This window comes from Athene cunicularia (assembly GCF_003259725.1).
Source record: "Athene cunicularia isolate RWA chromosome 8 unlocalized genomic scaffold, athCun1 chr8_part1, whole genome shotgun sequence".
In the NCBI taxonomy this organism is placed as follows: domain Eukaryota; kingdom Metazoa; phylum Chordata; class Aves; order Strigiformes; family Strigidae; genus Athene; species Athene cunicularia.
In genome coordinates this window covers 17666755-17682442 of record NW_020799109.1, presented here as the reverse complement: position 1 = coordinate 17682442, position 15688 = coordinate 17666755, and the positions used below count along the sequence as shown (strand labels likewise).

General features: G+C 42.8%; 1 protein-coding gene across 5 annotated transcripts in view; it reads right to left on the bottom strand.

Moving 5' to 3' along the window:
• Positions 1-7016: 7016 nt before the first annotated feature.
• Positions 7017-15688, bottom strand: part of LRRC8D (leucine rich repeat containing 8 VRAC subunit D) — a 52529-nt gene continuing 43857 nt past the window's right edge. For all 5 annotated transcript variants that reach the window (XM_026854248.1, XM_026854252.1, XM_026854251.1 and 2 more), the window contains one exon: positions 7017-12185. In XM_026854248.1, coding sequence (XP_026710049.1) covers positions 9613-12183 — 2571 coding nt within the window. In that variant the 5' untranslated portion in view covers positions 12184-12185 and the 3' untranslated portion in view covers positions 7017-9612. The remainder of the gene's footprint in view (positions 12186-15688) is intronic.

Sequence of the window (15688 nt, the reverse complement as noted above, 5' to 3'; positions counted from 1 at the left end):
TCATAGCATTCCCAATATTCTGTAGCGAGGAGTTTCACAGCTGCAAACCTCCAAAACAGCACCACACCAAAATACTTTTGTACTAAACCAAGTGTAGAGGGTTGTTCTTTCCCAAGATGTGTAATTCACAGCTACTGACAGGAACAGACCCAGGCCTGCAGGCAGTGGGGCTGCTGAGGGCCAATGAGGCTCAGGGCATTTTTATCACAAGTCCTTGTAAACCTGCACAGCCCTGCTACACATCGAAGCACGGGGAATCCCTCCCGGCCAGCCCGGCCTGCTCCACTCATACATCAAGGACCAGTAGCTCATGTTGAGGCTCATTAGGGTCTAAGCACTGGTGTGGCCATCAGGATAACAAGTCGAGAACCAGTGTCTACACACCTTTTTCCACACCACGTAGGACTGCCATAGTTCTATAATACGCAGTGCCTAAGTCCAGTCTGTGTCTGTCTGTTCATCCTTTAAGCTTCTTTGAACTTAAGTCTTGCACAGAGCTAATCACACTGCCAACATTTTGTTAATAATAGAAGCGACCCTTCAGGAGCGCTGATCGCAGGCTAACAAAACTGCAGCAATGCTAGATCTCTGAGGTCGCCTCCAAGCCAGCCCTTTCTCAGTCTGGTGAGGAGAGAGCAGCAGATTGTAAAGCTAAAATGCTCATTTTGGGATCCTCTGAGTCCCACTCAGGCTGTTCACCGGTGTTTCACACCCCACTCCGTCTGCTGTCAGCTTCTCTGGGGGAGTCAGCAATTAGCAGCCCTGTAATGAATGTTAAAAGCATTTAATTAAATGAATATATTCAGAGTTAAACATGTTGCTAAGGCTTATCAATGCAAGCACAACAATAAACAAAGCCCCACAGGCACAAGGACCTTGTCTATGTGGGACTGTAACCCAGAATGCCTTCCTCTGAAGATGGACTTACTGTTTGCTGTGGGCGTAATTCTTCTGTGGGGTAACTCCTGAAGAGACACCCCATCTGGGAGCATACCTGCCACAGAAGAGGTGACCAAGCTTAGCTTGACTGCCTGGTGGGGAGGAGAAAGGCAAGTTTCAAACCGTGGTGCAGCACTGCTGTCTACATGGTAATTTTGCAGTCTTTTAATTACTTCAGAAAAATGATTTAATTAAGGCCTCTTCTGTACAGTTCTAGTTCAAAACTTCAGCCTTTCAGCTGTACTGGTCCTAAACTGAAAGAGGAATGATCCCTGAGAGAGGATGTGCTAAGGCTCCTTATGCGATGCCTGTGTGGATTTGGAGCTGACCTCTGTCTAGCAGAGCTGGCTGGCACTGGATCTCTGTGGTTTCAGACCACCAGCACCTGGGGAAAAAACCCTATGCTCTGTGAAGGCTGAAATTTGCAGTGAGAGGGACACACAGCCATAAAATAGCTTTAAAGGTTTGAGGAACTTTCCCAAGTACTAACTGTGTGAATATTCATCCACACTAGTGCTGGCTTGCAGGGACAGTGCCACCTCACACCCATTCAACACACTCAATTTTAAAACCAATTTACTTAACTAGATTTTAGTACAAAGACAACTAGAATGTATCTCATTCTCCTGGGTCAGATCCCAGTAGCATTTTCTTAAGTCTCAAATACACATAAGCATCGATACCGACAGCAATCAATTTACAACCCAGCTGGCCTTTGCCTTTTGTTAAGCAAAAATTTCCTGATTTTAATAGCTTAAAACTTGATGTCCTGAGAGCTCTGTTTCTAGCTCTGTTGCACGTTATAGCCCTGCAGACCTGGGTATATACCTAAAGTCTCCACTTGCCCAGCATTTTACATCCATAGAACATCCTTGCAGCGACAGTGTGAGAGGGCTTGGAGACCAGCCACCACCTTCAGATATATCCCCTAGACCTTGGAGAAGCCTAACATCAAACAACAGTGGGAGAGCCACCTGTCCCTGAGCAGAGGCACTCTGAGGCCGTGTGACACCCTGCCACTCTCCCCTGCTCAGCTATCATACCAAAGTCACCTTGCAAAACTGCCTCCGAATTCCTTTTTTCTAGAGGACACCAGGAAGTTGGTGCAGTCAGGCTTTCTGCAGAGCCATCTGCTCAGGAGGGGTAAGCAGGAGGGTTGGGCAACCCAGATGCACAGTGTCACACTGTTGCTCCTGGAGAATCTGGTCCCAGCTCTGTGTCCTCAGGGTCAGCAACTCTACACTGGGGGGCCTCAGCCCAGGTCCCACAGGCCGTTACAGACACCACTACTTTTACCAAACTCAATAAACTGAAAGGATTGAGGAAAGAGCAACAGGAGTTACAAAACAAAACACACCCAAACAACATATGAAGAAAGGCTGAAAGGAAAGGGTTTAACTTAGGGCAGAGAAAAAAAATCGAAGGGGTTATGAAAAAGCACTCACTACAGAGGGTGCTGTGACAATCATTAGGTGCTCTCTGCATCCTTCATGAACAGGGTAGGAAACACACAACTCCATTTCCAACAAAGATAGGAGAGGCTGTTAGGATACACAACAGCAGGAGCCCTGGGGATGCCTATGGAAATTGCAACTTAAGGATGTTATGGAAACCCTTTCCTCAGAGGGCTGCAGGAAGAGCACAGTTCTCCCAAGGCTGTGTGAGAGCTGGAGGTGGACAGAACCCCACTAGCCCCAGCACCAGCTGCTCTGCAGCACTTCCATGCAGTGGCCCTGGAGCAGGAGACTGGGACCCAGGAGGGAGCTTCAGCCACCCTGTGCTGGCAGGGCTCTGCCCCACTCAGCTTATCACGTTAGCCGGAGGAGTGAGAATTCCTTCACAAGGGGAAGCTGCAGCTCCAAGATTAGACTCTGGCCCTCGATAGCGCATAGGGTTTCCCTGCAGAGCACTGCCAAGCATGCAGCCAGGAACAGCCCCGGGTATGGCCACACTGGGATAAGCATTAACGGCTCTGCAGGGATGAGCTTATCGCAATGCTTGCATGGGAGCAGGAGAGCACACAAGCAGCAAGACTGCAGGTACCCTAAGGCCCTGCCTAAGAAACAGGGGGGACAGAATAAAAAAAAAAAAAAAAAGCTAAGAGTCAAAGGGTGCCCTGTAGGTTTGAGCTTGGCTCTAGTAGGAGCAGTTGTAACTTTCACTCCAGATTTTAGAGTCTTCCTAAAACTGAAATTTTCAACTGGGGGTGGGGGCTCTACCCCCCCTTAGGACTATTTATTCCTTCTTCCCCTTATTCTGCATCTCCCCCTATTATAATGATCCCCATCTTTCAGACACATCGCTTGGCAACAGGTCTCATTCAACAGCATTCCCTTTATTTTGTAGCTAAGGACACAATCTCTTGTGGCATCTCCTGTAGATGACACCTCAGTAGGAGTGAGATAAACCTGGCTGCCTCAGCAGAGGGGAGCCTCCATGGGGTGCTGGCCGCAGCAACGCACCCAGGCTTTCTCCCACCCCAGCTCTGTGGGGCAGCTCCAGCAACACCCTCTGGGGTGAGCTAGCCTGCTCCAGGCCAACAACATTGGCTCCAGAGACACTGCAGGATGGCATTAGGGAAAAGGTCTTAAAATCCACTTTTACAAACCACCTGAAGCAGCAAAACTACCCAGAACAGGTTAGCAGAACAGCAACGTGTTCATGCATTTATTCCTAATGGTCTATGCAACCCAGTCTCAACTCAAGATTTTGTTGTTTATGGGCACAACATGTTCATTTTATGGGAACAGACCTGCTCTGTGCTGGAAGACTTCCTGCAAGCAACTGTGGTGTTAATTTAGAAGATGGCATTCTTCCCAAACAGTCATTATTAAACCAATAACCCTACATTACCTCCAGCATCAAGGGGCAACGTGCTGTTGGAGGCAAGACAGAACAAAGGTCCTGACTGTAGTAATTGCAAAAGGGCTTAGGGGCTGTTCTCTTCAGGGAAGGGAGAGAGATGCAGCCTGGCCAAACTCCAGTGCGTGTGGTTTTAAAGTTCCTCACTTGAGTTGTATTGTGTTGATGTGCAGTGTTAAAGAGCTGCCACTTCTGCACCCATGCCTGGCTGAGTTACAGGAACTATTTTCAGCATCTCTCTGCCAGAAACGACATCGCTCATGACTTTTATCATGGAATGGGTGCATGTTTGTAATCAGCTTGGAAAATCTGTTTCTGTGCTTAATTCTAAAGCCTCATCTTTGCTACAGAACAACTGTTGTCAGTAACACAGCTTTCCCTCCCTTTAGCAGCATGGGGAATGATTTGCTGTCCTGGGAAACTGGTCACAGCATAAGCCCACAGGGTTTTGAAACATCAGTGTTTGATGCCTTTAATTTAAGTGCTGAACACACTGCACAAGCACAAGTGGGCAGCCTGAACTGTAACTCTTCTGTAGTGCTAAAATTGCCTATCATTTGGGGACCCCTGTAAGCTCATCAGTAGTTCATGCAGCAAATTTTATCAATTCACAGTGGGAGGCAAGGGGTTAATGCCAAGATTACAAACACTACAGAATTTATCTCAATTCAGTGCTGGTAATCTTAAGGATCACCTTACATATTCCTACAGTAAGCTTGCTTGAGAAACATTCTATTTAAATGCCTTCACAAAACGCCTATCTGAACAAACAGATCACCCATGCTTTATGCAGCTTTGCAAGGGCAAGGATGTCAACCACCAGCCTAAGATGAGGCAGACCAGCCAAAAGTACATTGCACCAGTGGAATTGGACTGTATGTAACCAGAAATATGGATCAACAACGAATGTTGTTTAACTGAGCACGGTCTCTCAAACGAGTTGAATTGCTGATGCAAAATAATGCTTTGGAAATACGGCCAGCTTGTTCACCTTTCCTAAAGGCTTCTTATGAGGGATGGACAACCTGGCTGCAAAGACAAACTCTTCACATGAGACAGAGAAACCTAACTGGTGTTCTGGGGTCAGGATTGGGCGTTTTAAATACTATTGATTCAGAGGCAATAATGAACGAATTGGCTACCGCAATTAGTAATTTGGCTCTTACAACAGCCTTTGCAATCTTCTTTATTGGCTTTGCAGACTAACCAGCGGCTGTTGTCATATCTATTACCAAAACAGGAAAAAGTAAATGCAAAGGACCACAAATTGATTGCAGACACATTTGGTGTGATCCAAAATAACCTCTCTTCGGCTCTCAGTTGTATCCAGGCTCAAATATGGATGCTGTTGGTAGCCACCTCAATTATAAGAGAAGGTGAAAAATGGTTGCAGATGGCCTTGCCATCATTGCAGAATGCAACTTTTTGAACCATATCTGTAACTAAACCGATGCTAACTGTCTCAAAGCTCTTTTTAAGAGAATCCCAAACTTCAGTCCTCCCAGGGTGCTTGGGACACAACGCGTCCACACAGAAACCCGTTTCCATCTGTACTTCTGCAAGCAAGTAGATTAATACATTTCTAATCATTTGATTTGGCCTAAACAGAACATCAGCAGTTGCCTCCTGGCTAAGGTTGTAGCTGTGTTTCTCCAGTGGGGAAGATTATTAAGGAAAGAGCTTGCCTTGAGAGGTTGGAATCTCCATCACTAACCCATGCCTACATCTTGCAAAGCAGGATGGCAAGAGGCAGGGTGGCAGGCATAAAACCAGCTTGAGATATCTTCTATTCCTGCCTCTGACAGTTTTCTGTCTAAATCAAGTTGTTCTGGGATCACACATTAGAAACGCATTGATAGGGCTCTGCCATGCAGCTAATGATGAGACTGCCTGTTCCTTTTGAATCTTTCTACATGATCTCATTTCTACAGGATTTGTGTTTCTCACAATCATTCATGCATTTTACCTCTATTAAAGAATCCTGAGTTTACAGACAGGAAATTGAAATCTTTTTAATGTCCTTCTCCAAGTAAAGAGAAGGGTGTGCCAAAACCAAAAAGTAGGTCTCAAGTCATGGGTTTAGTGTTCATCGTTGCTTTGGACTGAAGAGCAGTGCCGTGCTCCATGTTATCTTCAAGGCCAGTTGTTGCACAGGCAATAATCCCATCACACTGGGTGAGAGCAGCCCAGATAAGCTACCCTCAGCCCACTGCCACTGTGCCCTATGGCTCTGCCATGAACACTGGGATGCCTATGCAAATTCAAGGCTTTTGCTCTCATCTTTAGCACCCTCATGGGTTTATATCCCACAGACCCAAAAGAAGTCTCATTTTTCATGTGCACAACAAGCGGCAGAAGAGTTACACTCAGGACTGTCAGGTCCCTGCATAGCTCCCTGTTTTGAGAATCAAGAAGTCTGAAAGCCAAAATTTCTTCCTGCAAGAAATCAGAATGATGGTCAACACCACAGCTGTAGAGGCACCTCAATTCGTTTAACTTGACTTTAAGTAAAGGTATCACAGTCTATCCCATTGCCTTCATATAGCCACTAATTTATGTGCGCATCCATGGAAACACAATATACAGAACAGCTACATCAGTAAGACTTTTATTAAAAATACAGTCTACAAAGCAGATTTCCAATAACCAGACATGGCTTACAGTGTCCGGGCTTCCCCCTTTGCTACAGAGAGGGCAGCTCAGGACTGCAAAGCCATTTATTTAGCAGCAGAGAGCCTTTCACAAGTGTCAGCATCCTCCCTTACATCAAGAGGCATGATGCCTACTCAGGACAGCCATAGCTCTGTTTGCATCATGGGAAGCATCTTCCAAAAGGACAATTTATTGAAAAACTAAAGGATCTTCACAGAACTGTATTCACAGTGGCAGGAACAGAATGGGCAATTTCCTATTTCCTCTCATCTGAATGAACACAGTAATTTCTCTTCCGGGGCCATAGATATATTCTGCAAAGCTCCATTAGACAAATAAAAACAGTGGTAGGTCATTTAGATTATGTATAAGAAAAAAAACCTATCCTCAAGTACTGTATTCTAGTTAGAAACCATACCTACAGGATTTATTTGGAGCAGCAACTCACACCTTTTCCTTCTTAGATTACAGGCACCGCAGAACAAGTTCAACATGAGATACTTGAAATCAGAGATTTTACTATGAAAACACACTTTTCCCCCATTAAAAAAAATAGATTAGAGGAAGATATAAACATCTTATTTATTAAATCAAATAGAAACGCAAAATATATTTCACATGCCTTACATTTTGAAAAGAGATGAACTTCCAAGACTTTAAAGCAAGACTGTGTCAGTTGATACGCAGGAAATAGAAACATTAGAAACAGTCACAAAGAGGAGGAAGGACTGGGGGGAGGCAACATGGGGACGGCGGACAGTTCTTCCCCACTCTGAGAAGCTCTCCTAAAAACAAGAATGGAGTTTATGCTGAGCAAGCATCACAAGCCTGAAATTAACTTTAACATATACTTATTTTGTAGGAAGTTATCTAAAGAAGTACACTTAGCTAATAACTAGTCAAAACAGTGGCCTAAATTATGTATACCATACTCATATAAAGTGGACATGGGTTTATTTCTGAACATCAGTAGGGACAGTAGGAGAATTGGAAACACCAAAAGAAGGTTTGAAAAGCCGGATCAATCCATGGCCGCATTCTGTGCGACTTTGCTATTAAAATAAAAGAAGATTTTTCTAAACATTTTAATTACTTGGTCATCCTCCACAACTCTTCCTCCCTCCTACGCACAGTTTCTTGGAAGCTGAAATGACACTCAACAGCAAATACAAAGCATACACCAAGAGTATAGTCCACAGTTTTTCTAAAGAGTCAATAGTCCAGCAATTTTAAAGTGATCTATGTGCAAAAAATAAACACATGAAAGAGTTTCTTAAAAAAAAAATAAATCCACTGCAGCCTTCTACTTTAAAAAAATTCTGAGGATTAGCACTAAATTTCCCAGTGGAGGACAGACCAGTAACTGCAAGTATTCTGCCAAACCTGTGACTTGGTGTTGCAGAACTGTCAACATCCCAAGTTTATTACCTGCTGTCAAGTGGAAAACAGACTGTATCCCCAGAAGAAGTAGGAAAACCACTATTCATTAACTGGTCTTCTGATATACATAAACATATGTTGTAGGTATGTATTCAGAGACTGCTACCTACAGCTGAGAACAGTCCTCCCAGCATGACTAACAGTAAATGATTAACAATAAAATGTGCAAGATTTGTAAGAGCAGTATTTGAAGTGTTCCTGACTGCTCAATGCCCCTAGGTCTAAACTATCCCCTCGTTAATAGTGGTGTAAGTCAGGGCAGCTCTGGTGAAGTTACAGTAGAAATCGCTGTGCATGAGGATTTCTGTGTGAGAAGAACAGTCCCTTGAACTACAGACTAGTTCAGTCCTGACCGCACTACAATAGGGAATTGTGTTTAAACCATGAGTAATCATGTAATCATCTCCCAGCATAGTACTTCTTTTCTGCACACATGGAATGTAAATGGCCAAGATTTACAACTGATGATTTTGCAGATTTAATGGATTATATTTCTTTAATGGTTCTGGCAATGCAAACTCAGTTAAAAAAACACCACCAAAAAAGCAACAAAAAAAAGTCCCACGCTCACTGCTGTCTGCTTTTTTATTTGTTGACTTATCTGGCACAAAGTTAAGGTTTTCTAACAGTGTGTAAGTGTTCAAAACATCAAATTACTTAGACTGGGGTTGGGGAGAAGGGTGGTCCTATGGTTTAAGTCCAGGTGTGGAAGACACACCACAATAGGCAATAAAGTTAAATCGAGTTTGGGTAAATTGTAACTCTTATGCCTCTGTCATTAGTCTAGTGAATGGAGCATACACCCCACTTCCTAAGCAAGGGCTGTGAAACAAAGCAATCACCAATTCATAAAATGCCTTGAGTTTCCCAGATAAAAACTCAGAAGAGGAGCAAAACATGAGCGGTAAAGTCACTTGGTGTTTAATGGCTTCCAAAGTCACCTTGCAAAACAGTTCAAATACCAAAACTATCCCCAACTTGAAAGCCAAGTGGCAGTATTCTCCCTTTTACCACCCACAGTTGCATGGGACAGAGAAGCATTATGGAAGCTGAGGGGGAGACCAGCTGCAGGAATGTGACCAGTCTGCCGGTGTGAAGGAGTAGTACACTGGACCACAGAAGAAATCTCTCCTAACAACACGAGGCCTTGAGGATGAAGAAGGTAAACACACTTGGCCTGATGCAAACCACATACCTTAATGCATGAAAAGGTGGTTCTGGTGCAGTTCAAAGCACAGCCAAACTGGTTTCATTTGCTGAGGATGGCTAAATGCTAACAACACACATCAACATGTGTTTCAAGTGCTGTTAGAACCATACTGTAAATAACATTTATCCTTGGTTTTCCCCCCCATAATGCACTAAAGTAAATCCAGACCTTAAGGAATAACTTGCATAGTAAGAAAAGGTCATCAATTTAATCATTTACTTTAAGCAGGCAAGCAAATTTGTAAACATTCAAAAGCGGTAGCATCCAAGTTACAAACAATTTAAGGAAAAAAGAATTGAGATTATTAAGGTTCTTTATCCTCTCAAAAATTTTGGAAATAATCTTTTAAAACACTTCAAACATTGAACACTCGATTACACCTCTTTCCAATCCTGCTAGTAGTCCTGCCTTCCAAGGAATTCTGCTTTCCAAAATGCATGGTCTCACAATTGCCATACTTTTTAGCATTTGCTGTTTGGAAGTCAGCTACCAGAGCATTTCACCTCAGCCTAAATCCCATTAGCAAAAGGAATGCTTGTGTCTTGATTCAACACCTCTTTAACCTCCGAGGGCAAAGCGTCAAAGAGGTGATCTTCCACCACCAGCCCGCTTTTCCTGAGAAGCTGACACTGCCCCAGCGTGGCTGGCAGACGGTCCAAGCAGTTTCCCTTCAGTTCCAGATGAGTCAGCTGCAACAGTTGACTAACTTTATCTGGGATTGAGGTAATACAGTTTTGTCCCAGACTCAAAGTCCTCAATTTAACACATTTAAACAACTGTTTTGGCAAAATGTCGACTTTGTTTCCTGTGATGTGAAAATGCTGCAGATTTTGAAGCAAACCTATTTCCACTGGAATCAACGCAATTGAGTTGTAGCTTACATCTAAACACCTAAGTTTCTGTAAACTGAACACTGCGGCTGGTAAGGATTCGAGTTTGTTATTGGAGAGATAAAGAGACTCCAAATTCTTTATGTGGGTAATGGAGGAAGGAATGTTGACTATTTTATTGTGCCACAGCTTTAAACAAGTCAATCTTTTTAAGTGCTGGAAACTGATTATTTCTTCAATTGTGCGTATGCTATTTGATTTTAAATCCAGTTCCTGTAAGTTAGAGAGGCTGAAGATGGCATGGGGAATTCTCTCCAGTTCACAGTTCTGCAGTTCCAACTCCGCAACATTAGTCATTTTCTTAAGGCTATTGAGTACCACAAGCTTAGTGCCGTCATTATGAATGACTAGTTTTGTCAGATGTGGTGCCACATCTGTGATATTGGGGGGAATTTTGGTCAAATTGCTCTTCACGTGGAGAATTTTAAGGTGTCTCAACTCTCTGAGAGATTCAAGCCCTATCATTTTATTGTTTTCGGAGTTCAAGTTGCCTATCAAGTACAATTCACGGAGGTTTTTGAGCAAATACACCCACGCAGGAATTTCTGCAACATCTGTGAATTTCACATAAAGGCATCTCAAGTGGTCCCGGAGGAAACTGAAGGCAGTCTGCTCGACCTTCGCAGGGCAGTGGCACAGATGAAGCTCCTGAAGATTTGTCATCTGGGAAATTTTTGCTGGGATTTTTGCTTCAGGAATCAGCTCCAGTTTCAACACATCCAGATCTGTCAGATCAAACACTGCATCGGGGACCCCTGACAGCATGAAGAGATGCAACTCTTGTTTGTCCTGGGCATTGCGGGAAACATGCTGCCGCAGCTTTTCAAAAGTCCATTCATGGTTTAAACTAATTTCCCGTAATTTGTTCTCACTTACCTCTGACAAAAAGACACCAAATCGCTTAGAATACAGCTGGTCGTACTGATCTACCATATGCAAGAGAAATGCAAAATCATTTTTGACATCAGGGATATCACTGAAGCTACTCTCTTCTCTGACCTTTTCAAAGGAATATTCTTTTAAAGGTATTCGAAACAGCCAGAAAAGTGTGTAGAGGCAGATAAAACCATAGACACAAATTAGGGAAATATAGCTGATAAGCAACTTCTTCAACATGTAAGCCATGTTGTGTGTACATTCAAACTGTGTGTAGCCAATCAGGTGTTCCACTTTCGGGTTGCAGATGTGTTCAAAACTAATGGTGTTGACAAAGTTTGCAGTATAGCAGAGAATAAATATGAACTTGACAGTCTTGATAACAGTCTGACCAACATAGAGCTTGTAAATCAGATCACTGTCTTCCACATGAGCCCGGAACTTACGGACTTTCTCAAACAGCGCTTTAGCTTGTTCTCCGTCTTTCTTATCTAAAATAGTGACGCTGGGGACCTCAATCATCGGCTTGTCAGCTGAAAATTTGAAGCCAGACTTTGTTATCATGGGAGTGCTGGCACTTGGGCTTCCTTCATCACTGCTAGTGGAAACATACTTGGGCAGGGACTGGGCACCAGTTAACCTCTGTTTGTTCTCCTCGGAGTCCTCACATGCTGTTTCAGACAATGCTTTTGTAGTCCAAGGGGACTCAAAGCACTTCCCTAATATAGACACAAAATGCTCAATTTTTGAACAAGTCTTGGGATACTTAAACCAAAAATTGCTACTGACTATTAAAATGATAGTATGAATGAGAACAAGATAAGGAAAATACTTTGAATACCAAGGAAGAGCCAAATGATAGCACATCTGGTTAATAAATACGTATTGCTGAAAATCCAAATTTGTTTTACGGCCTGAAGAATCTTTCTGCTCCTTCTTCAGCTCCTGGCCTGATTCAGTGGGTTGATACTGAGAAGAGGTAGCTCTGCTCAGAGGTATGTCAGGTGTTACAGTAGGAGCACTTCCGAAGGAAACCGTTCTCATTGATGATGCTTCTCCTTGACCAGTGGTTGTTTCAACAGTGGTAAAGTCAGCCTTCCCTGACGTGCTGGGTTGTGCTTTTGAATTTACAGTAGACTGCAAAACTGGCAAGCAGACCACCTGGTCTTTGGTCAGCTGCATGGTTCCAGCAAAAATGGCAACCATTAACATAACAACAGCTAGGTAATCCATAAATACATCCCACCATGGTTTCAAGATACGGTAAGTTGGCTGGATGTCATTGAGCGATGCAACTTCTGCAAGGGTAAACATTCCTACAAGAGAACAAAACCAAAATCAGTATTGTTGACTAGTGAGCAGGTTATTTCACCATTTAATGACAAACACACCACGACACACAGATCCTCAAAAGGTTCCAGTTTTCATTATGCTTTGTTGCCTGTCGCACATTGTTCCTCTCAACACTTTTTTCAAAGGATGTGTACTGATACGATACTTTAGCATCACAACGTAAGTCTTCTCACTTCAAGACAGATGATATTTATGTATCTTTGCCACTTCACAGCACAAGTACCAAGGTCTGCTCTGCCAGCTGAAACACCCAAAAGGTAAAGTGCCATAGCTGATTAAGTATTAATAACATAAATAGCAACAGTTGCTTACACTGCACAAAATCTGATTCTGTAAAAATGATTGCTTCAGCATAAACATGTGAAATCCAGCACTAACATTATTTTGTAGTACCTTGCATTTAAACAACACAGCATTTGTTAAATGCTTTTCACATTGCTTGTGACTTGCACAGCACATTTTAGGTCTCTTGTTGCATTATGAGCAAGGTGTCCCACTTCTTTTCATCTAACACAATAACAGTCAATGTCTCCCACTCCTTTCTATTGAGCATACACATTGCTTACCAGATTGATTGGCTCCTTTCCCTTAAGTATCACTGCACAAGTGAAAGTGTTGTAGTTACTACATGAATATTTGGCAAAATCTTTTTAATGTGATTAGATGTTTTACAGTGAGAAATAGTTATCGCCTATTCCTTGGACCAAATGGTTCTGCATAAATTTTTTTCCCCAATTAATGAATAATCCTTCCTGAGAAAAATCCAACCCAGATAAACAAGAAAAAAACCCCACACAACTCTTTCTTAACATAATGGAAAAAATATTTTTTTCAGATTATCATCACAGCCTGCTGATTATTGGAGCTGGTTAGTCCAGGTAGCACAGGAGCAGGCTGCAAGGCTTTCACTTTAAATCAGAACTATGCACTGTGAGACAAAGTGGTAAACTGATCATGTGTGAATGCAAACCTCTGCAACTTTAAATAGCTTGCTTTGCTTTTTATTTTGACAAAATCTAGAGGACTCAACTTATCAGCTTTTTAAAAAATAAGCTTCCTGTGCAAGCAGGATGTGGAACAATCATCATCTTAACTGCTGAACTTGCGACCCAAATTTGCCATTTCTAAAGTAAAATATGCAGCTTGTGTGCACACATGGAGTGGGGAAGGAGTCAAGGATGTACATTACCACAGAGTCTGGCTCTCTTTGGTTGGGAGAAGAGCAGCTTAGCAGAGCACTGGGGGATCAAATCAAGCATCTTAAAGATGCATCAGATTTATTATTTTTAACTTGTAGCATACCAGTTCGTACAGCCCTGCACCTTACAAACCGTAAAGGAAATCACCACAGGCAATGAATATACAACATGAATGTTTGATTATTTCTATCCTCTGAAAAAGATAGCGGACATTTCTATATGGAGAACTCAAATATCAGCTACTGCCCATGTGGTCAGAGGCATGCATTAGCCCCTCTCCTTGCCTGCACCAGTGCAAGCAGCTCCCATGATCTCAGTCAGCAGGAAAGGTCAGTGGTTGCTGCTACAGAACCTGGCATGGAACTCATGATGAAAGGGTCTTCTCCACCACAGGCCTCCCACACTCACCTTCAAGGAGCTTTTACCAATTTTGCATACCTAGCCTGGGATTTGGTGAAGGCAGCCAGAGAGGAGAGGGTTTTCTCTCACTAGAGCACTCATCTTGGTGCTCTTGCCACAGCTGCAAAAATGTAAAAGTTAAGGCTCAGTTCCTCAGGGAATGGACTGAAGGAACTTCCAGCTCTCTCTATTTTTCCAGTGGACAAATTAATGTCAAATACTCCTCCCTCATCAGCAACAGAAGTTGTCTGGGGTCTTGCAGTTCTCCCAGCTCCACAAGAGCCCTGTCCCAGCAGCGCTTGTCCCTGAACCTTTCCCCACACACCTCCCCAGGGCTGTAGTGACTGCAGCAAGCGCTGAAGGACACAGACCAGTAACACACCCCACAGCCATCGAAGCCTCAGAGTGCTTTACTTGGAGTTGGCTACAAATTACCATTTTCTTTAATGTCTCCCGGGGCTTACCTAGACAGTCACAGCACTACTGCTTGCCCCACCTTTGACATTTAAATAACAATTGAGTGCAAAAGAATAGCATTAGTCATTTTTAATAATGTGACAAATATAAAAGCACCCTCCTTATTCCTAAAACACAACTGCCACCTGCCCAGGACAGTACCACAAAACAGAATCCTAGCATGGATTTTTTTTTTTTTTTATTCCTTCTTTCTTGGAAGCTGTTTGGCAGGGATGCTCTCATGGATCTCCAGGCTGTTTTCACTGTGGTCTCACCCACCTTGGCACCCATAAGAACTTCTCATCCACTAGGTTACTAGTGCAATAGTTCAACAGGAGAGCACAGAGCTAAACACTTAGCAAGTCATGCATGCTTTCTGCAGTCCTGCCTCTGCACAGAGAGGAACGCAATGTGCAGGGAGAAGGAGGCAAGCAGGATGGGAAGGAGGAATGAGATGACTGCTGTAACAAATACGGGTAGCTACTACTACTTGTTCCTCAGGGGCTAGCCTTTCCCTCAACTTTGCACTAGCTAATTACGTGGGAAGTTACTTCATTGCGGTTTGGGGCTCAACCTGCAGAATTCCTTTCAGAGAATGAAGGTGATTTTCTTGCTTCTGCCACAAGAACACATGGATAATGGACTGAAACCCAAGAGCTGCAGAAGTGGCTGCTCTAAGCAACTGAAATAATGGAACAGAAATGAGAGCACAAAGAGGTTCCAGCTAAACTTCGAAAGAATAAAAAAAAAAAAGCTAAAGCTAAAAATCACCTTTACCAGACCTGTCTTGCACACACACAAAAAATGATTTCACATAAGGTTAGGAGACAACAGAACTCATGTAATCCTCTTTGTGAAGCTGTAGGCAGCGTGGTGTAACAGGAGCTTTACACTGAGAAGTACCTCATTCAGTGCTCTGAACACGTCTTTTCTTTCAAGTTACTGATACTCACAGAAGAGCTGCTGTTTTGGCAGAGATTAGCAGTTATAAAACACAAAACACCCCTCTGTGAAAAAAAAAAAAAAAAAAGCAGACCTTTTTCTAGCTAGCAAAAAATAAATTCCAAAAGCTGAAAACAGGTTTCTGTCCTCACATGTCTAAAATATTTAAATGCTCCAAGTCTTGAAAACCAAAATGAAAAACTATATATCTACACACAGTATAAGACACATTCTGACTGACAGGCTGCAAATAAATTTCCTATTTTCTCTCAAATCCATCATTAAATGTATTGGTGTTTGATTTTACTGAACTAATAACCACAGAAGTTAACTTTTATTTTTGCAGATGCTTAGAAATCAAAGTATTAAAAAAGTACTCACAAAACCAGGTCTCTACAGTACTGCAATGTTTTGGGGTTCTCTTTATTCCACGATTATATTTAAAATATTTAAAGCTTTTAAAACTTGCT